The sequence below is a fragment of the Lepidochelys kempii genome, chromosome 7 (genome assembly GCF_965140265.1).
Source record: "Lepidochelys kempii isolate rLepKem1 chromosome 7, rLepKem1.hap2, whole genome shotgun sequence".
Lineage (NCBI taxonomy): Eukaryota > Metazoa > Chordata > Testudines > Cheloniidae > Lepidochelys > Lepidochelys kempii.
In genome coordinates this window covers 107,453,303-107,477,900 of record NC_133262.1, presented here as the reverse complement: position 1 = coordinate 107,477,900, position 24,598 = coordinate 107,453,303, and the positions used below count along the sequence as shown (strand labels likewise).

At 40.1% G+C, this 24,598-nt stretch overlaps 1 protein-coding gene across 8 annotated transcripts in view; it reads right to left on the bottom strand.

Annotated features, from left to right (window-relative positions):
- Positions 1-24,598, bottom strand: part of ATE1 (arginyltransferase 1) — a 183,975-nt gene that overhangs the window by 27,901 nt on the left and 131,476 nt on the right. For 7 of the 8 annotated variants that reach the window (XM_073354189.1, XM_073354188.1, XM_073354191.1 and 4 more), the window contains one exon: positions 12,573-12,693. The exons of the other annotated variant lie outside the window; for it this stretch is intronic. In XM_073354189.1, the coding sequence (XP_073210290.1) occupies positions 12,573-12,693 (121 nt within the window). The remainder of the gene's footprint in view (positions 1-12,572; positions 12,694-24,598) is intronic. 8 annotated transcript variants of the gene reach the window in all.

Below are 24,598 nucleotides of genomic sequence, written 5' to 3'. Positions count from 1 at the left end.
CCTTTTTTAAAATAATTCCATTTTGGTACATTTTCACAATGTCAACAAGGGCAACACAAATAAGTTGTTCAATTACTTATGTTACAGTAAATATACACTATATTATACTCAAAATTAAAAGAACATTTTTAAGGTTGCATAATCAAGCAGTGAAAAGTTAGGAAATATCAGATTCAAGGTTACCTGTGAAATCTTAATTCAGTCCCCTTTGTGAATATATATTATGATTAAGGCTATGATTTAGTCATGGGTATTTATAGTAAAAGTCATGGACAGGTCAAAGGCAATAACTGTCCATGACTTTTACTATAAATAACCCTGACTAAATCTTGTGGTTGGGGAAGTCAACAGCATTAGCTGTTGGGGACCGCTGAGCAGTGGCTGCTCTGGCTGCCCCCGGGAATACTGCTGGGGAGGGGCTGGGGGACTGCTGTTTGGAGGGAGGATGGGGGGGGCACTGCTGGGGAGGCGGGGCCAGCGGCACCAGCTGCCTGGAGCAGCCCAAGTAGCGGCCGATGCGGCTGGCCCAAGGGCCACTCCAGAAGTGACCAGTGGGGCTGCCTGGGGGGCCGCCTGAGTGGCTGTTCCCGGAGCCAGCTGCTGGGCAGCCCTGGGGTCAGCCACACTGGCCGCTGCAGAAGTGACTTCTGCAACAGACATGGAGCCCTAATTATGATACAATTTTTAATTACATGATCATACTCACTTTCTTCCACAGGACCTCTGCCTCATTGAGTGCACAGGATAGACAGTGCTCACTTTAATGGACAGCTATTCAATATTTTGTTTTATCCTCATTTGTTCTGTTTTAGGTACTTATATGTATTTATCCTCACAACTTTGGACAGGAATCTGTCCTTATTTTTGACTTTTGCAGAATACTCAACACAATGTCTATTAAAGCTCCCGGGGACAGTTTTAGTGAAGAAGCTGACTATTTTTAATGACAATAGATGACAAAGCACATCTTTAGAGGCATTCTGTATTGCTACTGAGAATCATAGAAGGGACCTCAGGAGGTCATCTAGTCCAACCCCCTGCTCAAAGCAGGACCAATCCCCAATTAAATCATCCCAGCCAGGGCTTTGTCAAGCTTGACCTTAAAAACTTCTCAGGAAGGAGATTCTACCACCTCCCTAGGTAACGCATTCCAGTGTTTCACCACCCTCTTAGTGAAAAAGTTTTTCCTAATATCCAACCTAAACCTCCCCCACTGCAACTTGAGACCATTACTCCTTGTCCTGTCCTCTTCTACCACCGAGAATAGTCTAGAACCATCCTCTCTGGAACCACCTCTCAGGTAGTTGAAAGCAGCTATCAAATCCCCTCTCATTCTTCTCTTCTGCAGACTAAACAATCCCAGTTCCCTCAGCCTCTCCTCATAAGTCATGTGTTCCAGACCCCTAATCATTTTTGTTGCCCTTTGCTGGACTCTCTCCAATTTATCCACATCCTTCTTGTAGTGTGGGGCCCAAAACCGGACACAGTACTCCAGATGAGGCCTCACCAATGTCGAATAGAGGGGAACGATCACGTCCCTCGATGTGCTCGCTATGCCCCTACTTATACATCCCAAAATGCCATTGGCCTTCTTGGCAACAAGGGCACACTGCTGACTCATATCCAGCTTCTCGTCCACTGTCACCCCTAGGTCCTTTTCCGCAGAACTGCTGCCTAGCCATTCGGTCCCTAGTCTGTAGCTGTGAATAGGGTTCTTCCGTCCTAAGTGCAGGACCCTGCACTTATCCTTATTGAACCTCATCAGATTTCTTTTGGCCCAATCCTCCAATTTGTCTAGGTCCCTCTGTACCCTATATCCCTGCCCTCCAGCGTATCAACCACTCCTCCCAGTTTAATATCATCCGCAAATTTGCTGAGAGTGCAATCCACACCATCCTTCAGATCATTTATGAAGATATTGAACAAAAACGGCCCCAGGACCGACCCCTGGGGCACTCTACTTGACACCGGCTGCCAACTAGACATGGAGCCATTGATCACTACCCATTGAGCCCGACAATCTAGCCAACTCTCTACCCACCTTATAGTGTATTCATCCAGCCCGTACTTCTTTAACTTGCTGACAAGAATACTGTGGGAGACCGTGTCAAAAGCTTTGCTAAAGTCAAGAAACAATATATCCACTGCTTTCCCTTCATTCACAGAACCAGTAATCTCATCATAGAAGGCGATTAGATTAGTCAGGCATGACCTTCTCTTGGTGAATCCATGCTGACTGTTCCTGATCACTTTCCTCTCATGTAAGTGCTTCAGGATTGATTCCTTGAGGACCTGCTCCATGATTTTTCTGGGGACTGAGGTGAGGCTGACTGGCCTGTAGTTCCCAGAATCCTCCTTCTTCCCTTTTTTAAAGATTGGCACTACATTAGCCTTTTTCCAGTCATCTGGGACTTCCCCCGTTCGCCACGAGTTTTCAAAGATAATGGCCAATGGCTCTGCAATCACAGCCGCCAATTCCTTTAGCACTCTCGGATGCAACTCGTCCGGCCCCATGGATTTTTGCACATCCAGCTTTTCTAAATAGTCCCTAACCACCTCTTTCTCCACAGAGGGCTAGCCACCTACTCCCCATGTTGTGATGCCCAGCGCAGCAGTCTGGAAGCTGTCCTTGTTAGTGAAGACAGAGGCAAAAAAAGCATTTAAAAAGAGTTTAGTTTCAATATACAGTAGACCCTTGGTCTGCAATAGGCTGCTCAGTTAAGGCAGAGTATTTCGAGGGATAAGAACTCATGATCTGTACACCACAGAGAAAACAGTTCAGAAGAATCTCACTCTCCAAACCTCCCTTTATTAAAAAACCAAAAAACTATCAGTACGTTTCATTGTTCTGTTAGTTTCCTGTCTATTTACATTTAATTAGTCAAATCCTATTTATGTGAAGATACTTGGTGTTGCCTAAATGATTTCTATCAGGATCCTAACATACCTCCTCACAGAAGTATGAGGAATTGAAGATGCTGAAGGTTTAAACCTACCACAATTCCTTAAAACACCTATGCAAAGACAGCAAACAGAAATCTTATTTATCACTGAATTCACTACCACTTATAAAAAGAAAGAATATTTTAGCAAAGCACAGCTTGTATGCACTAAAATCTGAAGTTTAACTAGTAATTATAAAAACACTAACAATTTTTGATGAACCCAGTTATTTTTAAACTGTTTCATATCGTACATTAAAAACTACATATCTAGAGGTTTTCAACATGCTAATATACTCTAAAATCAGTTTTAAGGGTTTGCTGGCACACGATATGACTATTTCTGTAAGACTGGAAGCATTTTTTTGTTTTGTTTGTTAAATAAAGTGCATTGAACCCTATTATGTTGACCAGAATCAGTAATGAGTCCAACCTGATGCAGCTGTGAGGCACCAACTGATTTCCACCCTGAAAACTAGCCCAAATCACAGTTCCAAATAATTAGAGACTTTAAAATTCTTTCAGGCTTAAGAAATTGTTTGATTAGCACCTATATTTTGTTTATATTATCTATGTTAGACTCTCCTTTGGTTTCATCACTTTGTTGTGTAATAACTGGAGGAGTTTATCCCATCTCCTTCCTTCTCTCTTTCTTCAGTCTGCTGCTGCAGGGAAAGATATTAGATGCTGGAGCAGCAGAGTATGAGGAAGGAGAAAGAATGGTACAGTTTAAAGCCATTACAAAAACAGAGTGCGGAATGCTCCAAATATCAAAACACAAAAAATGTGAAACAGGCATAATCCTCTGAAATCAGAAATGCAAATACTATCCCGGTATTTCTGTTCTTAAAGTATGCCTTACCATTTAATCAAAACCAAATGCAAATGTGGAAAATTCACAAAAGTATTTTCTAGCTGATTTAAGGAAAGATACTTTTCTAGTACATAGTAGACACAGGAACTTCAGAAATCTTAACAGTATTGCAGAGGTGGGAGAGGGAAGAGCTTAAAAAAAGTTCTACATTGCTCAGGAGATTTTAACAAATGCAGTAAATACACTCTTCCCTCACCAACCAATTATTCTGCAACTGCTAAATTCAATTGGAATTGTTTGGCTTTTTAGAAAGTGGCAAAAAGTGTTGGCTCTTTTCCTGTCTTGATCAATGTCTGCAAAATGTTCTCACCTTGAAAAATATATGTTAAGGAAGACAGGGAGAAGAGAATTTCCAGTGACTTTTTATTGCCAAAAGGTGACACTGAAAATGTTGTGTAGCTTCTTTCAGCTGTTTATTGAAACTAGATGCTAATTTGAGAGTAGGGAAGCCTATAACTGAAAAATTGGGAGCTCTTAATAGAATTACTATAGGTAGGGTAATAGTATTATGGAAAATCCAGTCATCTAAAATAGAACAGTATTGTCTAATCCACCCTGAATTATAGGCTCTCACATTACTGACTGTACTGAGGGTGTGCTGCAGGAAACTGGCCCTGCAGTAGAAAGCAGCTTCCTTAGAGCCCGCAGCTACTTAAACCTCAAATGACTGTAAGCTCACAGCAGGCCTCATATATTTCAGCATGTAACTGTGTTTTCATTTCCTTAAACCACAGGACATAAGTCTGATTTCAAATAGTGTCTGGACTGAGATATTCAATACTGATAAAGATACAAAGTTTTACATCTTAAAATTTCCAAATGTTTCTTCTATGATAAGGATTCCATAGCCCAGAGCTGCTGATGCTCCCTTACCCTTATTGGGTTATCTTCCAAGTCTCTAGTTTATTCACTGCCACACTATCACCAACCTACATTGGTTTGGTTATTTAGCAAGTACAACAACATTTTCCTTTCCTGGGGCAAGGAACAAAGCCAGCTTCCCAACCAATTTATTTCCTTATCCCACTCATGTCTTTGCACATTTTTCCATGCTTTCTCTTTGGAATGCAATGACTTAGTCCTGCTTTGTCAAGCCACCATCCTCCCTATTTAAAAGCCTCCTCAAAACTACTTTTTTCATGATATCCACAAGCACTTAAAAACAAAATTCCAAATAAGTTCCCTCGCCTTTTTTCCCCACTGCGCCTTGTTATTGTTGTAGCTCTATTATAAAAACGTTGGAGAAGGAACGGTCTTTGTTTTCGTGTTTTGTACAATACCCAACATAATAGCTGCAATAAATATTTAAAAAGTAACATTTCTGTCTAGGTATTTATATAGCCCTCATTATTGTGGTATCAGAGCGCCTCACAATCTTTAACGTATTTATCAACACTCCTGTGACGTAGGGAAGTGCTATTATCACTATTTTACAGATGGGGAACTGAGTGACAGAGAGACTAAATGATTTGCCCAGTCATACACAAAATCTGTTGCAGAGCTAGGTCTTCTGAGTCCTAGGTCAGTGCCCTAACCATTGAGGGGAATCCTTCCTCTCAACATATGCCAATAACAACCATACAATAGGTGTGGTGGCTTGGTAAATTTTGACATTTCAATGGCAACCATTATATATGCAACTATATAAGCCTTCATAATGTGGACAGTCCACTGCAAGGAGTAGGCTTGGCTCTCTTGAACAGCGTGTGACATGCCTGGTATCTACTTTTAGAGCAATCAGAGTATGCTGAGGGAGGAGAAGCATTGGAATTTGACACCCTCTTCACCAAGTAACATATGAACCCCCCCCCATTGCTGTAGATTTATTCCTTATTCCATAAATCCCACTGGGTTTCAAATTCAGGAACTGAGCAAAATAAATGCAAAAGGAGGCAAAGGAGTTTACAGCGAGTGATCCAATAAAATCATTTAGCCAATAGTACCACAAATCAGGAATGACTAATAATGCAGCAAAAAGAAAAATCTAGGTTTTTTTTAGAAAGTCAAAGAATATATAACTATTCACTAGCATATTAGAACGATAATTAAAATATACACCCCACCATGGCAAATATAATAACCCTTCTCTAAGCCTTGGCCCTCTCCCCAAATGTCCAGGAGCAAAAGTATTTTTTTGCAGCATGCTTCCCAGTTAAACAGATCTAGGCACCGATGGACCAATAGGTGGGGAAAGGAGCGAATTTCAAAGCAGAAAATCTATCATGGAAAATGCCCTACCAGCAATCTTCATTTTTACCATCAAGAGAGGCACTTTGCACTCTTCTGCTGACCACAACTGTGGCAGTACTGGAGAGGAAGAATGGAGGTCTTTCAGACACCAGATCATTCATAGATTAAGGTCAATACCATGAAATGCACCAAAAATCTTATTGGCAGTGGAGATCACTGAGCACTGGTGGTGTGTGTTCCCAAGAAGAAACCCTGTTTAATAAATGGGCTGATGCATTCTGCATTAAATTTGAATTTCAGTGGTCTCAATGTCCATCACGTTGTTATATTAAGCACGTTACCATAATCTAATTGCATGGTGACAAAGCATATTACACACCTACCTTACTGGAATGATGTGAGGCTTAATAAATGTTTGCATTTCCATGATATCCTAATTTAACAGGTCCTACTGTAAGTGCACATATTGCACTAATACAACACTTTTCAAACACGCACCGTATGCTACTGTTTTAGTCCCTGCAACAGTTTACTTGTACGGAGCAAAACAGTGACATGATATCACTTAGTACCGCTACTACTGCATATGATGTTCCTTAAATAGACAGGGGCTAATGAAACAGGAAGATATAACTGGTGGCAATATGAATGCCAGGGTATATTATTTATATACACACAAAAGGTCCTACCCAGGTTTCCATAATGAGCTCTACTTTTAAGGAGTTTACAGACAATTAACATTGCAAATTGCCTCAAGTTAAAAATCAGCTCAGGAGTTGTACAAAATACATATTTTTTTTTTGTTTCCTTGCATTTGTTTAAATGCATTTAAGTAGCTAGATATTTTCAGATACTTTATTACCCACCTCTAGAACTCCCCATTCTTGAAGTTCTCTGTGTTCCCATAATCTTCCTACCGATGAGCAGTGCTGAATGTAGCTCCTTCTAAGGTCCAAAGCAACCCCTTCAGTCAACCAGACAGCTTGTGAGAAAGGACAATGTCCTCCATCCTTCCCCACACTGCACATATACTGCCATTGAAACACTAATTCTTTATTCAGCTGTAGACTACACACTAAAAAACCCCAACACTGAAGTACATGGAAATATTCTTATGATTTTAAATAAGAATGAAGGAAAAATAGGGCAAATAATATTCAATTCCATTACTGTTCATGCTCACAGAAAAAAAAAGAACTGGATATCATTAGGGAAGCACAGTTTCAAACATCAAGATATACATTCAAGCCATGTGGACTCTAAGCCCTGGTCTACACTACGAATTTAGGTCGAATTTAGCAGCGTCAGATCGGTTTAACTCTGCACCCGTCCACAAAACAAAGCCATTTCTGTCGACTTAAAGGGCTCTTAAAATTGATTTCTGTACTCCTCCCCAACGAGGGGATTACCGCTGAAATCGACATAGCCGGGTCGAATTTGGGGTAGTGTGGATGCAGTTTGATGGTATTGGCCTCTGGGAGCTATTCCAGAGTGCGCCATTGTGACCGCTCTGGACAGCACTTTCAACTCAGATGCACGAGCCAGGTACACAGGAAAAGCCCTGGAAATTTTTAAATTTCATTTCCTGTTTGGCCAGCATGGCAAGCTGATCAGCACAGGTGACCATGAAGTCCCAGAATCGCAAAAGAGCTCCAGCATGGACCAAACGGGAGGTACTGGATCTGATTGTTGTATGGGGAGACGAATCCATGCTATCAGAACTCCGTTCCAGAAGATGAAATGCCAAAATATTTGCAAAAATCTCCAAGTGCAGAGGCTTGGATGGACAGAGGCTACAACAGGGACCCGCAGCAATGCCGTGTGAAAATTAAGGAGCTCAGGCAAGCCTACCAAAAAACCAAAGAGGCAAATGGCCGCTCCAGGTCAGAGCCCCAGACATGCAGCTTTTATGATGAGATGCATGCAAGTCTAGGGGGAGCCCCTACCACTACCCCACCCCTCTCTGTGGACACCTGCAAGGGGGGAGTCTCATGCAACCGAGATGAGGATTTTGGGGACGAGGAAGATGACAAGGAGGAGGATAGCGCACAGCAGCCAAGCGGAGAAACCGTTCTCCCCGACAGCCAGGAACTGTTTATCACCCTGGAGCCAATACCCTCCCAAGGCGGGCTCCTGAACCATGAAGCTGGAGAAGGCACCTCTGGTGAGCGTACCTTTGTAAATATAATACATGGTTTAAAAGCAAGAGTGTTTAATGATTAATTTGCCCTGAAGACTTAGGATACATTCGCGGCCAGTACAGCTACTGGAAAAGTCTGTTAACATGTCTGGAGATGGAGCGGAAATCCTCCAGAGACATCTCCATGAAGCTCTCCTGGAAGTACTCCCAAAGCCTTTGCAAAAGGGTTCTGGGGAGGGCAGCCTTATTCCGTCCTCCATGGTAGGACACTTTACCACGCTAGGCCAGTAGCGCGTAATCATTGCGTAACAAAGCATGGCAAATGTTTGCTGGCATTCAAGCAACATCTGTTCTTTATCTCTCTCTGTTATCCTCAGGAGAGCGATCATCCCAGAGAATTGGATGTGGAGGGGTTTAGTTGGGTTTGTGCTGTACGTTTACCCGAAAACCGCAGCCCCTCCTTTTAAATGCCCAACCCAACAGGTGCTTGGTATGGGAAAGGAGGGTGCTGCTGTTTGAAACCATTCCCACATGTTATGAAGGTTGAAGAAGCCGAAAAACTGTGGCTTACCATGGCTGCTTGCAAGCCGAATGCTGTTGCCTGGCCCTGCGTGAGATCTCTCACACCAAACTGGCAGGCCCTCAATATAAGAGGCAAAATGAGACCTTGTACCGAAAGCACATGTGCTATGTAATGTTAACAGCTTGGGTTCACCTCGAAAGAGTCTACCCATTGTTCTCTAAAATGTGTCTTTTTAAATACTACTCTCCCTTTTTTTCCTCCCACAGCTGCAAATATTTCAACACTCCTCCTATCATCTCCGTCCCAGAGGCTAGCGCAGATAAGAAGGTGAAAACGCACTTGCGATGAAATGTTCTCTGAGCTCATGCAGTCCTTCCACACTGAAAGAATGCGTGGAGGCAAACAAAGGCAGAGTCCAAGAAAGCAGAAAATGAACGCGAGGACAGGAGGGACAAGCAAGATGAGAGGAGGCAGGAAGCAATGCTGAGGCTACTGGGGATCAAACTGATATGCTCCGGTGTCTGGTGGAGGTGCAGGAAAGGCAGCAGGAGTACAGACCACCGGTACAGCCCCAGTGTAACTGCCCGACCTCCTCCCCAAGTTCCATAGCCTCCTCACCCAGATGCCAAAAAACGCGGGGGGATGGGGGGGCTCCGGGCACCCAACCACTCTACCCCAGAAGGCTGCCCAAGCAACAGAAGGCTGACATTCAATAAGTTTTGAAGTGCAGTGTGTCCTTGTCCTTCACTCCTCCCCCACCCCTCCTGGGCTACCTTGGCAGTTATCCCCCTATTTGTGTGATGAATTAATAAAGAATGCATGATTTTGAAACAACGTTTCACTTCTGCAAGCAGTGATCCAAGTGGGGAGGATGGTTGGCTTACAGGGAAGTAGAGTGAACAAAGGGGGAGGATTTTCATTACGGAGAAACAAACAGAACTGTCACACCATAGCCTTGCCAGTCATGAAACTGGTTTTCAAAGCTTCTCTGATACACAGCGCGCCCTGCTGTGCTCTTCTAATCGCCCTGGTGTCTGGCTGTGCGTAATCAGTGGCCAGGTGATTTGCCTCAACCTTCCACCCCATCATAAACGTCTCCCCCTTACTCTCAAGGATACTGTGGAGCACACAGCAAGCAGCAATAACAATGGGAATATTGGTTTCGCTGAGATCTAACCAAGTCAGTAAACTGCGCCAGCATGCTTTTAAACATCCAAATGCACATTCTACCACCATTCTGCACTTGCTCAGACTATAGTTGAACAGCTCCTTACTATTGTCCAGGGTGCCTGTGTATGGCTTCATGAGTCAGAGCATTAAGGGGTAGGCTGGGTCCCCAAGGATAACAATAGTCATTTCAACATCCCCAACAGTTATTTGCTGGTCTGGGAAGCAAGTCCCTTCCAACAGCTGTTCAAACAGACCAGAGCTCCTGAAGATGCAAGCGTCATGTACCTTTCCCGGCCATCTCATGTTGATGTCGGTGAAATGTCCCTTCTGATCCACCAGTGCTTGCAGCACCACTGAAAAGTACCCTTTGCGGTTTATGTACTGGCAGCCAAGGTGGTCCAATCCCAAGATAGGGATATGCGTTCCGTCTATTGCCCCACCACAGTTAGGGAATCCCATTGCAGCAAAGCCATCCACTATGACCTGCACATTTCCCAGGGTCACTACCCTTGATATCAGCAGATCTTTGATTGCGTGAGCTACTTGCATCACAGCAGCCCCCACAGTAGATTTGCCCACTCCAAATTGATTCCCGACTGACCGGTAGCTGTCTGGCGTTGCAAGCTTCCATAGGGCTATCACCACTTGCTTGTGAACTGTGAGGGCTGCTCTCATCTTGGTATTCTTACACTTCAGGGCAGGGGAAAGCAAGTCACAAAGTTCCAAGAAAGTGCCCTTACGCATGTGAAAGTTTCGCAGCCACTGGGAATCATCCCAGACCTGCAACACTATGCAGTCCCACCAGTCTGTGCTTGTTTCCCAGGCCCAGAATCGGCGTTCCACAGCGTGAGTCTGCCCCATTGCCACCAGGATGTCCAAATTGCCAAGGCCCGTGCTTTGAGAAAAGTCTGTGTCCATGTCCTCATCACTATCGTCACCGTGCTGCTGTCACTTCCTTGCCTGCTTTTGCAGGTTCTGGTTCTGCACATACTGCAGGATAATGCACGAGGTGTTTACAATGCTCATAACTGCCGCAGCGATCTGAGCGGGCTCCATGCTTGCCGTGGTATGGCGACTGCAGGTGAGCAGAGTTGCAGCGGAAGTGGTGGCTGACGATGGATGCCATGAGAATAGACATTTATAGAGAATGACGAGAGGACCTGTGAGGTGGATTCATGAGAGCAGGAGAGCAGAGTTGTAGTGGAAGTGGTGGAGGATGACTGTTAGCACCGCGCACATTTCCCGAGGGAGAACACATGTACCCAGGAGCCCATGACAGACAACATGGAGAAATTCGCTCTTGAAACAATAGCAGCAGAGCAGAGTTGCAGCGGAAGCTGTGTATGATGACAGTCAGCAGTCCTATTGCACTGTCTGCTGCCAGCAGCACCCGGGACACAACAGCGGCGGTGTCGGCGAGCTGAGCTGAGCTGAGCGGGCTGCACGCTTGCCGCGGTATGGCGTCTGCGTGGAAAAAAGGCGCAAAAGGATTGTCTGCCGTTGCTTTCACGGAGGGAGGGGGGACTGACAACATGTACCCAAAACCACCCGCAACAATGTTTTTGCCCCATCAGGCATTGGGAGCTTATCCCAGAATTCCAAGGGGCGGGGGAGACTGCGGGAACTGTGGGATAGCTACCTACAGTGCACCGCTCCGTAAGTCCATGCTAGCCACGGTAGTGAGGACGCACTCCACCGACTTAATGCACTTAGTGTGGACATATGCAATCGACTAAATAAAATGATTTCTAAAAATCGACTTCTATAATATCGACCTAATTTTGTAGGGTAGACATACTCTAATGGTTTTACATCTTTGAATGGTACAATGGTCGGTGACCTCATAGCATGGGGATATGAAGAGACAGCTTTGTGGTGAAAAAGAAAGGTATTCAGCACCTCATTTTAAACTATTTTTAAAATGAGGTCTCCCAAAGACATGCAGTGCTGGCTTCCTGTCCTTGTGCCACCTCTCTCATGCATGCGCCATCCAGTGCTATAATACTCCTACAGAACCTTTCCGGAGCATTGAGTTGGCCTACAGGAGAGGTACATCTTTTTTATTCTATTATGTTGTTTTTAATCTTTTTTATCATTTTGTATTCTAAACTGTGATGATTTTGATCAGAACAGCACATGCTGGTGAATCACTGTGTGAAAGAAGCAATCCAGACACTAAGAGGTAAAACAAGGTGAAGTCAAGATTAGTCATATGCACAATGCTCCTCTTATCGTCACTATTTGAGGTATTCATCACATAATCCCCTACAGGTACTGAATCTTTTTTGTTAATAAACGCATTTGGAGATCCCTTTTAATTCAATTTTGGTACTCTTTTCAGCTTAAGATATTTATCCTGACTTCTTTCCTTTCTCTTTATTTAAATATTTGTATCAGACTGAAGTCTAAAGAAGGAAAAGACTGGTCATTTAGCTCATCAAATGGACTGAATAAATAATGTATATGTTCACATAAAGCCATTAGGAAATATTCACTTTAAATTACATATATTCTATGGAATGTATTATACACTGAAACCTTTTCATCAATTGCATACTGTTAATAGACAGCTGAAGACATGCTCTCTATTTGCTATGATTACTGGAAGTGCTTTTTCGATGTTTATAACAATAGATATAAGGCTTTATGGAAATCTTATTAGCAGATGATGACAGTGATAGATATTGTCAAAATAAGTTAGACAATTTGGCCTACCTTTTATTATAAACCTACCTGCTTTTAAGTCCTGGTTGAAGCGACAATACTTAGAGTGCTCAAGTGTAGGTAGACACTGCTCAATGGGTACCCAGACATATGTCTCTGGACACAATAAGTCAGATGGCCTATACTGACCCTATGAAGAAGAATGAAAAAAAGAATAGACATATCAGTTACATAACAACATGCCAGCTAAAAGACTCCAGAGTTCACTATGTGCAAGGAATGGTTTTAATCAAGACTAAACAAAATGATCCAGAAACAACTTCACCATAAACATTAAGTGACCCTGTTAGTGATTTCTGCACCATCTCAGAAACACAAGCTTGACTTGGGTATCTTTTAAAAAAAAGTTTCTCAAATTAATATATTAATATATTTTATGGTGTCCACAATGAATACTCAAGTCTTGCTTCTTTGAACTCTAAACTCAGTTATTACCTACAGTCTTGCTGAGTTGGTGCTGACAATAAAAAATTCAGCACTACAAAAGCAGTTTGTTTGAAATGTTGTTCATTCGAAACACAAAAAGAACAGTATGACCCACCATTAAGGCAGCAAACTGTTTTTATTGTGTTAGTGATGAATCATTTGTTCTACGCCCTTTAATGAAATATTAAAATACAAAAGAAGAAATGGAACATTTTTGTTAATTCAATATACAAGTCATTCCAAGAATATCATGAGTAGCATTAGGAAAGCCCCAGAGATAGAATTTTTGTTAAAAGGATAATCTTCCCAAGATAAGGTGTTTCTAGAAATGAAAAAACAACTAAAATATTCCTTATCCCAGCAGTTAAAGAAAATTATCACCTCAGCAATAATTTGTCACTCTAATCAGTCAATTCACCCCGTTTAAAACAAGTTTGATCTTTGAGCTGTTAATTACTTTGAAACCCCACCTTTGACCTGTTATTCATTTTAGTCACTCCCCCCATTGAACCTCCATACACAGTTCAAGAAATGTGGTGGCACTATCAAACATGACTAGTTTTCAAACAGAAAACATGTATCACGTTACAAAAACAAGGGCTATGCTATGAAAAGTAAAAAAAACTAAGAACAAATTCGAGCGACATAGGGTCTGAAACCCACTGCTCGTGAGCAGAATTATGACAAATCACACTGAATGTAGCAGAGTCAGAAGCCTGCATCTCAAACAGTTTCAGCCACTTCTTTAAACGGTTCATTTTGCGTAATAAAAAAGGCAATCAGTTGATGTTCATCTTCTACTGCCAAAAAATTCTCTTGAAAAAAGTTGACGCTAAAGAGCTGATAGAAGATCTGAAAAAGGGTTTAAATTGTTATTGTGGCTATACTTCAATGACAACAATGTCCTTGAAACCATCTCATTCACAGAATTAAATTAATCAGTGTTCTGTTCTTCCACTTGAATACTCAAATCTTTATGCAGTGGCACATTTGATCTTGAAGAATTAGAAGAAATAAATTTTCTGAATTTTTTGAGACAAGCATAAATCCTCTCTCCTGCTACTAAACTCTCGACAATATTTAGATGATCTGGTCAATTAATTGCTTCCTGCCAATTACTTCAACTTCAGGCATGCTAAGTCAGAAATTCATACACTGATGTCATACAATTAAAATACTAACCACCCATTTACAGTACTGATCAGCAGCTTTCATACTTATTACAGTTAGAATGAGAAAACCACCTAGTAATTGCAATATTAAGACTGATCACTGAAAAAATAAGATGAACTAATCAGTTTTACACAGAACCACATCCAGGCTACATTCCTGAAGATTCTAGCAAGCGAAGCCCTTCTAACGGTTCCCAGCTCCATTCACTCCATCCTTCCACTTCAAATGATAGTTCATTCTGCTCACTAGCAATGCCTCTCTTTCCATCAATGACTCCAATTTGCAGGTTGTTTTTATTAAGGCTTCTGTATAATCAATACCTTTTGTTGGTTTAAACTGATTACTTTGCATTTACAGACAACCAGGAAGTTTTCATTTAGAGTAGCCTTCCGTATACAGTGTTTGCTTAAAACACGCAATAAAACATTTACTTTAAAAACTCTCTGTCTGACCTTGATTTTCTCATTTGAAAATCATTCAGGATCAGTTTGTAACTATTGCTGTTTTACGAAAAGCAAATTTCTACTTTAAGGTAAAACAATATTCCTCAACTCCAAGTATAAACTTAAACCTCATGGCTTTAGAACATTCTCGTCTAAGCCAAAGACTAGAAATTGCTTTATTAAATAAACCACTCTTAAATGTTATGCTTTCTAAACAGAGCTGTTGAATGAAACGTTAGTGTAACACTTACGGCACAATTTAAGTCACCATTACCCCAACGAAACAATTTGGGGATTTGGAAACCAGTTTGTCTTTTCAGCTAGATTGAGTAAAAACCTGTTTGTATTACAAGTGTAATTATTTATGGATTCAAATGGTCAAGAGTGGACAGATATTTTAGTAACCATCTCTGAGAGCTGTTTTCCAACCTAAACAATGGGATAAGGCAATTTAACTCTTGCTCAGCCTCTTGCATACTGTACTTTCATCTACATAAGCAAGGAAAGCTTGGTCACTCATCTTAACTCAATTTTCCCTAAAATGCATTTACACTGGGTTTGAAAATATATTGAGTTTAAAGTTCTGAGTTTTGAAAATTAAATAAATGTGCAGCCCTCTGAAAAATTACATGGATTAATTGTGAAATTCTGTGTGTTCTGAGGTGAAGCTTTAGGTATAAAATTAACTAGAGTCAAGTATTAACTGGCAGATTCTAAACCAAAGGAAAGACCAAAGAAATGGCTACCTCAAGCACTGTCTGTAACAAGTACAAAAGCAGAAGTCCAAGATGTTTTTAAGAATGGATAGTGATATCTAACTGTGAAAAAACACCACTTTCAAGGAATAAAGTGGAGCCTCAAATTAAAATTAACTATATCCCTGGCAAATCCACAAACCTTCATTACACATGGAACATTTTTGTCATAAGATTTACTATTAAAATGCAATCTAATTTAGAGCTATCACAGCTTCGAAACAAAAAAACCCCAGGAACTCATAATTTCAGTGATATAGCCCCAAACCCAATTCTTTACATAAAAGTAAAGTAGACATTTGAGAAAATTTCAAAGTTGACTTGAGTAGTTAGTTTGACAACTCTCATTAAAACTCTCATTTTTAAAATGGAAGTTGTGTCTCTAAATTCATATTGGCTTTCTATTTATATTGTGCCATTAAAACTCACTGCAGCATGAAAAAAGTTATATGCGTGAGTCATACTAATAGATGTAAAATATCTACATTCCCTCATACCATGGTGGAAATTTACAACATACACAAAGGATTTTTTCAATATAAACTCATAGGAAATCTTACATCCTTCAGTGAGTATATATTATCAGAGAGGAGGAAAACATATTGCAGTCCTTGGAATCATTCAGTTGGGCCCTTTATACTTTCTCCTGGGTCGTCCCCTGAAAGTTTTCATCATGATCTTTGACAGGAAAGGACCTGAATTACTAATACCGAAGACAAAAGAAGTGTGCATATAGAAAGGAGTGAAATCATCCCAACTCACTTCTATGGTGTTTGACATTTATGAATTAATTACAATATTCATCTTTTTTAGATTTAGACTTAATCTCAATATATATGTAGAATTTACACTACACTGTAATCTACCATAGCTAGAAACAAGTGCCCTCTAATATTAGAAAGGGGGGATGGAGCATATGCTGTTCAACTGGCGATTTATGAGATACTGGAGCTTATGCCTGTCCTTGTCCCAGGACTAAACATTGCCTGTTCTGAACCTCGAGCCATTAAATTTTCGTGGGGAAATTCCACATGGGGAGGAAGAGGAACGAAGAGAAGCAAATGGTTCTCTGGCAAGTTGCTTTATGTTTCCTGCCTCCAAATATTTAGAATCTTAGCAATAGTCATGCTGGAGATGGATAGAGCGCAGATGAGGTGGTCACGGTAGGCTGAGTTTATCACATGGATATCACTTGAAATATAAATGTATGTAGAGTGAAAACTATACCAGTACCCAAGCCTCTTAGGTAATCTCCGCTCTGTTTTCAAGTATCCCCAAACATTACAAACACGTTTTTTCCTCCCTTTTTTAAATGCTGTGGTTCACTCTAACTACCTAAATCCAAATTCTGCAATGTCATCAAGAGGGAGAAGCTGTGTGTGTGTTCCTCGGAGTAACTTGGATAACTCTGTTATATTAATTTAATTTTCAAAAACTACAGGAAAGCTACAGAATGCACATAGCAGGAGATTTTATGGAAGTCTACAACCACTTTATAAACACATTAGAACAATACCGCTGTATTTTAGATATAACCCTAAGACTTTTTTTTTTAAAACAAAAAAATAACTTACAGGCAATATAATTTGATTCACCATAAATAATTTAAACAGCTAAATGAGAAGATACGATATGCTTCATACACTCCCATTTTACTGTAGAAAACATAAGTATCTAGCCAGGGTTTCATTTGTGTATTTTAGCACCCTTTCCATAAACAATCACTGGCAAACACTCAGATTTCATTTTTCCTTTCTAAGAAAAATATCAAAGTGTACAATCAATATCACAAAGAAGCAGTTCTGGAAATATTAAAAATATACCCAGAAAGCCCAGAAGAAATGAGCATGCTGTCTCAAGAGGAAAAAAACCTTTGCACAGGTAGTCTCATTTAGGTTCATCACAGCAGTGTAACTGAAGATTTCCAAAATAACTGCCCAAAAAGATTCATCTTTGGATTCAAATTAAAGAATAAAATTTCATTTGACCTATGGCATAAATAAATTTTGTCTTACTTCTCCTAATGACCTAAAATCCTTTGCTCTTATGGTACTGTAGTTACGGTAGTGACCATCTTGAGGATTCTTAAATATAAGACGACTTCCATTAGAAAAAACTACATCACCTCGTAGACCACCTCTAACTCTAAGCACTTGAGTTCCAGTGCCATCTGCTGATGACTCATTTTCTCAATCGAGAAAGCGTGCCTAGCGGAAAATATGTTGCAGATAATAGGATGCTGCACTTTTTAAAAGAATGTGTAAATAGTGGGTTTAATAGATCTGGAAATTATAGTATAATGGAATTGCCTTCTCATAGATTCTAAATCCAATGCTCAAGTTATTTATCTGCTAAAGCTAGATTTTCTTTTCCAGGGATTTGCAAAAACCAGTTTTGTTGAGACAACAAAATGTCAGTACATTTTGGGTTGGGATTTGCAAAAACTCCATAAGAAGTTGTTTTAATTTCTACTGTAGATAAGATGAACATCACTTCGGTAAACCTTATCTAAAATCCTATACCTTCCAAGTACCAAAAATAAAATGAGTGTCTTCATAAAAATCAGTGCACACATCTTGACAATTGATTTGTTTTTTTAAAAAAAAAGATACTGAAAACAATCATCACTGAAAGATTTCTCTGAGACTGATGTTTCTTTCTAGAGGGCTAATTTACTGCCATGTAAACACGGACTTATTTCTTTTATAAAAATAAGGCATGCTCTATTTTTATTTTCACTAGTGGGCTTTTTTCCTTCTTATATTTAATATAAAAAGAGAAAAAAATCTTTAATATGACATTCAGGATATTATTAAGCATTCTTGGATATTAATTGTAAACTTCTGGAGACAACTTGGCAGACTTACAAGAAAACTTAAATTAACAATTCACACCATGCCGTTTTTTGTTTTACAGTTTCCAAATCAAAGTCATCAGAAGCTTCTCTGAACTTTTGTCCCAGAGCAAGAGCAAAGGTTTTAATGAGACTTCAGTCTGGAGATTACTTTTTAAATACTTTGAAAAATCTGAGGGATTTGGTGAGCATTTGAGATGAAAATCATCAGCATAGTTTGTTTTTACAGTTTAAGTCAAATTTAAAATGTAAAAGCACAAAAGAAAGATAATAGCCTCAAAAACAAAGAGGATTAAGTACCAGTAGCATTGAACAAACAAGAAAGAAAGGTTAAACATACATTTAATTCTTATATCAGGTAAAGTTTACATCTGTATTTTATTTTTCCCACAATAAACCCATTGATCTTTTATTAAAAGTGAATTAAGGCAGCCTTCATCTCAGTTTCCAGCCAGCTGCTTAAAGAGAAGCTCTAACACTACATAAACAAAACAACCCAAATTATCAACAGCAATCCATTAGGGCTATGCAGCACATCATGAGAAAAAGTAAGTCAGCCTTAAAGGTTTATTAAATTCAGGCTTTTCATTGAAAGACAATACCAATGGAATCCCATCAGCAAAAAATTACAGCAGACCCTTGCTCCCTGATTTCATTACATAAACAAAGATAGACTTTATTGGCCCCCAAGAGAGCGCTTTACAAGTAACTCTAGCTACTCTGTTTTCACAAACTGTGTTTGGTCTGTGCTACACTGAGTCAGTGAGGTGAGCCAGAACTAGCAGAGAAAGAGCTAAACATCTGAATCCATTTGTACTTCTAACATTCAGAAATCACTCTTATGTATTCCATGTGTCAACAGGTGAGCCTAAAAGACTTAAAAAATGAAGAACTCTCTTGCCCAATATATTGATCAATTTTTTTAAAAAATATCCAGTAATATTAATATACAATCAAACTTCAATTCTAAGTAGAGCTGGTTGGAAATTTTCCAACAGAATATTTTTCTGTCAGAAAACGTTGCTTTGTCGACAGCTAAATATTTCAAGGAACATACCACTTGTGATGAAAATTGATTTTGAAACTAAGTTTGAAAAAAGCATTTTTGACATTTTTGGAACAGAACATTTAGATTTTTTGTTTGAGTTTATTTTTATATAATATAAAATGTAAAGAATAAATTGAAAAAAAAAGTTTCATTTGATTAGCACAAACCCCCAATTTTTTTTTCCTCCCAGTATTTCAGTTCACTGGAAATATTTAATTTTTTTATGTCCTTGTTCTGGAACAGAAGAAATTTCAAAAATATTGAAACTCTACCTATCCCACACACAGTTCTAATCGTAAAGTAGCGTTTTTAGTTTTATACACATATATTTCTGTGCATACATAAAACCACACATTTGTTAATTTACCTCCTTTGGAGTAAATTACAGAATAAAAAGGAGTTAATCTGCAAACAGACAATTTGTAGAGCACATAGCATAATCTGGATGCAAATAATAAAAGAAGTCTTAAATTATTTTAGCACATCTTGTTCTCTACAACACACTGTGAATAAGTACTTTTTATGTAATCTTCAAAATATATTAACAACCACGCGATCGAGATTTTCCAGGACATGAATACAATATTCTTGGAAGTTTAACTGCACTTTCGGTATTAAGACACACTCCTAGGGCATGAGAGACAGTTCGCGGCACCTCTTGCTTTTTTATGCACACGGGATGTTACTTGCACACCTCTTTTTTGTGCTCAAGAAGTTTAAAATCAAAATTCAAGGAGAAACCCCTTTCCACCCAGCAGTAGGTTTTCTGTACTTTGTGTACATTTTATCAACTGTGATATCGTTAAAAAGAAAAGGCGGACTTGTGGCACCATAGAGACTAACAAATTTATCCTCCTTTTCTTTTTGCAGATACAGACTAACACGGCTGCTACTCTGAAACCTGTGATATTATTGTCGTCTAGTCTTTGCAAGGAAAGGTTTAGCAGCAACCGAGGATAATGTAAAGACTGATATAGCTATTGCTGTTTCTTGTACACAGAAAAGATATTCAATAAATGTTTTTTCTCACTCTTTTTATTTCCTCAAGTTATGAAACATACACAGCCTTTAAAGTTGCACTTCAAAACACACACAGAATGATGGTGCACCAATTACTTCTATGTGACCTAGTTAGTAACAGTACTTTAGATATTGCTAATGATCTATAAACACTTTACATTTGATACTTTAAATTACTCTGATGATACCAACTTATGTTCATTCTTTAGTCAAGCTAATTTTTTCTGCTATTAGCTACCCTATTCTATTTAAAGGTCTAGAGTTTCCACGATCTTTAGCATTGACTAACCAAATTTTCAACAACTTTCTACTGTCAGTCACTAATATATTAATAAACATTAGACAATAATTTAACTTGGCTTTCATCCTTTCTAAAGAGCAACTAGTAATGAAAGCTGTTTCCTATCCATGCAAGTTTTTAATATGTATCAGGAGTTTGACCCTTACCCTGTTGCATATAATTTGCTTGGCTTTTCAAAAAGTTTGTGATAAGGTTCCTCAAGACATTTAAGGTAAACAACATACACCAAGTTACATGTATCTATCTGTTTAAGATTTTTAAATTAACTCAAAGTGCAGAGATTAAATTTCAGTTCTAGAAATGAAAACAGGCTCAGTCTCAACATTAATTTCTCAGCAAAATGTGTGCACATAGTTATTGACCAAAACTCATCTCCTTCATGGGAATTGTCGATTGTTAAATTTACATAATAAAAAAGAAACCTCATCCAAACTTCCCGATCATTTTGGTTTATTTTTAGCTTTTTTTCCTGCAGAGTCACTCTATCTCTGAATTCTGAATTGCTAATGATCTATAAACACTTTACTGTTGCAAATTATATGCAACAGGGTAAGGGTCAAACTCCTGATACATATTAAAAACTTGCATGGATAGGAAACAGCTTTCATTACTAGTTGCTCTTTAGAAAGGATGAAAGCCAAGTTAAATTATTGTCTAATGTTTATTAATATATTAGTGACTGACAGTAGAAAGTTGTTGAAAATTTGGTTAGTCAATGCTAAAGATCGTGGAAACTCTAGACCTTTAAATAGAATAGGGTAGCTAATAGCAGAAAAAATTAGCTTGACTAAAGAATAAACATAAGTTGGTATCATCAGAGTAATTTTAGCTTTTTTTTCCTGCAGAGTCACTATCTCTGAATTCGTTGTGAGTATGTCTCCCATTTGCTGCCTGCCCCTCAAGACCAGGGCCAGATTTATGGGTGTGGGGGTCGCCAAGCTTGGAATGCTGTTTTTGTTGTTAGCAACAAAAGGGTAAACAAAATGTTTTAAAAGTATTCCGTATGTGGATTCATTTTTCACTAACTTCCTGGAATGTTCTGGACCTTTCTAGAATCTCGTGGACCCTTCCAGACTTTCTGAAAAACTACATTTTCCTTGAACCTCTTACAATGTTGTCAACCATGCCTCACGATTATGTAAGGGGCACGGTGTCTCCAGGCAGGAACTCACTATAGGAAGCGAAAACCTCAATTGTAATCTAGTTTGCAGAAAGGGGAAAATTTGATGGGAAAATATCTGAAACAGAACAACACAGACTGGGCTCTAGGCAGTAGCAATCATCCCAGTGCAGAAGAAATTGAGGAGCAAAGTGTAAAATGATGGAAGTCCTATTATGAAAAGATGAGGAATGGAAATGTGAGGAAAGTGATGGAGAAAAGTCCACATTTCCTGGTGGCATAAAAGGAGAGTGATGATAAAGAAGAATGTGGCTCACATAGAAAGGAGAAAGACGACAAAAAAAATCTAGTTTACGTGAAAAGGAGAGAAATGATAAAGAAGAATCAGCCTCGTATGAGGACAGAAACAGCAGTGAGAAAACTGCATACCACAAATCAGTACATCAGAGACTGCTTTCTGTCATAAAACTTAGCTTGAGACTCTGAAGTAACATAGAATCACAGAAGATTATGGTTGGAAGAGATCTCAGGAGGTCATCTAGTCCAAACTGCTGCTCAAGGCAGGACCAACCCCAGCTAAATCATCCTAGCCAGTGCTTTGTCAAGCTGGGCCTTAAAAACCTCTATGGATGGAGATTCCACCACCTCTCTAGGTAACCCATTCCAGTGCTTCACCACCCTCCTAGTGAAATAGTTTTTCCTAATATCCAACCTAGACCTCCCCCACTGCTCCTTGTTCTGTCATCTCCCACCACTGAGAACAGCCTAGCTCCATCCTCTTTGGAGCCCCCCTTCAGGTAGTTGAAGGCTGCTATCAAATCCCCTCCCCCACCCCACTTTTCTCTTCTGCGGACTAAATAATCCCAGTTCCCTCAGCCTCGCCTCATAAATCATATGCCCCAGCCCTCTAATAATTTCCGTTGCCCTTCACTGGGACTCTCTCTAATTTGTCCACATCATTTCTATAGTGGGCCCCCCAAAACTGGAAGCAGTACTTCAGATGTGCAGTACTTACAGCCAGATGTGGCCTCACCAGTGCTGAATAGAGGGGAATAATCACTTCCCTCAATCTGCTGACAATGCTCCTACTAATGCAGCCCAATATGCCGTTAACCTTCTTGGCAACAAGGGCACACTGTTGACTCATATCCAGCTTCTCATCCACTGTAATCCCCAGGTCATTTGCTGCAGAACTGCTGCTTTAGGCAGTCAGTCCCCACCAGCCTGTAGCAGTGCATGGGATTCTTCTGTCCTGCACTTGTCCTTGTTGAACCTCATCAGATTTCTTCTGGCCCAATCCTCCAATTTGTCTAGGTCACTCTGGACCCTATCTCTACCCTCGAGTGTATCCACCTCTCCCCCCAGCTTAGTGTCATCCATTAACTTGCTGAGGGTACAATCGATCCCATCATCCGCATCATTAATGAAGAAGTTGAACAAAACCAGCCCCAGGACCGAACGCTGGGGCACTCCTCTTGATACTGTCTGCCAACTAGACATCGAGCCGTTGATCACTACCCATTGAGCCTGACGATCTAGCCAGCTTTCTATCCACCTTATAGACAATTCATCCAATCCATACTTCTTTAATTTGCTGGCAAGTATACTGCGGGAGACCGTATCAAAGGCTTTGCTAAAGTAAAGGTATATCATGTCCACCCCTTTCCCAATATCCACAGAGCCAGTTATCTCATATAAGAAGGCAACCAGGTTGGTCAGGCATAACTTGCCCTTGGTGAATCCATGTTAACTGTTCCTGATCACCTTCCTCTCTACCTAGTGCTTCCAAATGATTCCTTGAGGACCTGCTCCATGATTTTACCAGGGACTGAGGTGAGGCTGACCGATCTGTAGTTCCCCGGATTCTCCTTCTTCCCCTTTTTAAAGATGGGCACTATATTTGCCTTTTTCCCATTGTCCAGGACCTCCCCCGATTGCCATGAGTTTTTAGAGATAGTGGCCAATGGCTCTGCAAACACATCAGCCAACTCCCTCAGCACCCTCGGATACATTGAATCCGGCCCATTGGACTTGTGCATGTCCAGCTTTTCTAAATAGTCCTTAACCTGTTCTTTCACCACTGAGGGCTGCTCACCTCCTCCCCATACTGTGCTGCCCATGAAAAGTCACCCAGCTATTTTACAGCGTACTCCAAATGGATGGAGGTTGAGTCCAGGCTCAAGCTGAATAAATGCATTGATGCAGAAAACCAGCACATTATTAATGTAGAAATCCAGCATTGAAGGAATGTGCTCAAGGATCTGATATCAATTATCTTCCTCTTGCAAAGAATAATTTGGCTTTCCGGGGCTCATCAGATAAATTGTTCACTGAACATAATGGTAATTTCCTCAGTTTGGTAGAGCTCCTTGGGAAATATGACAATGCGACGTGTGAGCACCGTCCAGTAGTTTGTAAAGAAACTATGGACCATTACTGTTGCAAAACAATTGAAAATGAATTGATTGACCTTATGGCAAGGACTGTGCTTGATAACATATTGATGCGGCACAGCAAAGCAAACTATTACGCTGTAATAATGGACTGCACACCCGACATTAGTCACAGTGAAAAGATATAATTTACAATAAGATTTGCTGACGACGATGCTGGCTGTATCCAAGTAAAGGAACACTAACTGTTTCCACTCTGAGGAAGACTCTACTAGAAAAGGCCTAGCAGAACTGTTTATGAACATTTTGAATGAAAATAAAATAAAGCTACATGACTGCCGTGGCCAAGGCTACGACAATGGCGTGAACATGAAGGGAAGAAACAGTGGCTCCCAGGCAAGGATCCTTATGCTGAATCCAGTAGCTTTCTTCATGCCTTGCGGCTGCCATTCCCTCAATCTGGTTGTGTCAGATTCAGTATCTCTCCTCAGAGTACTGCAAA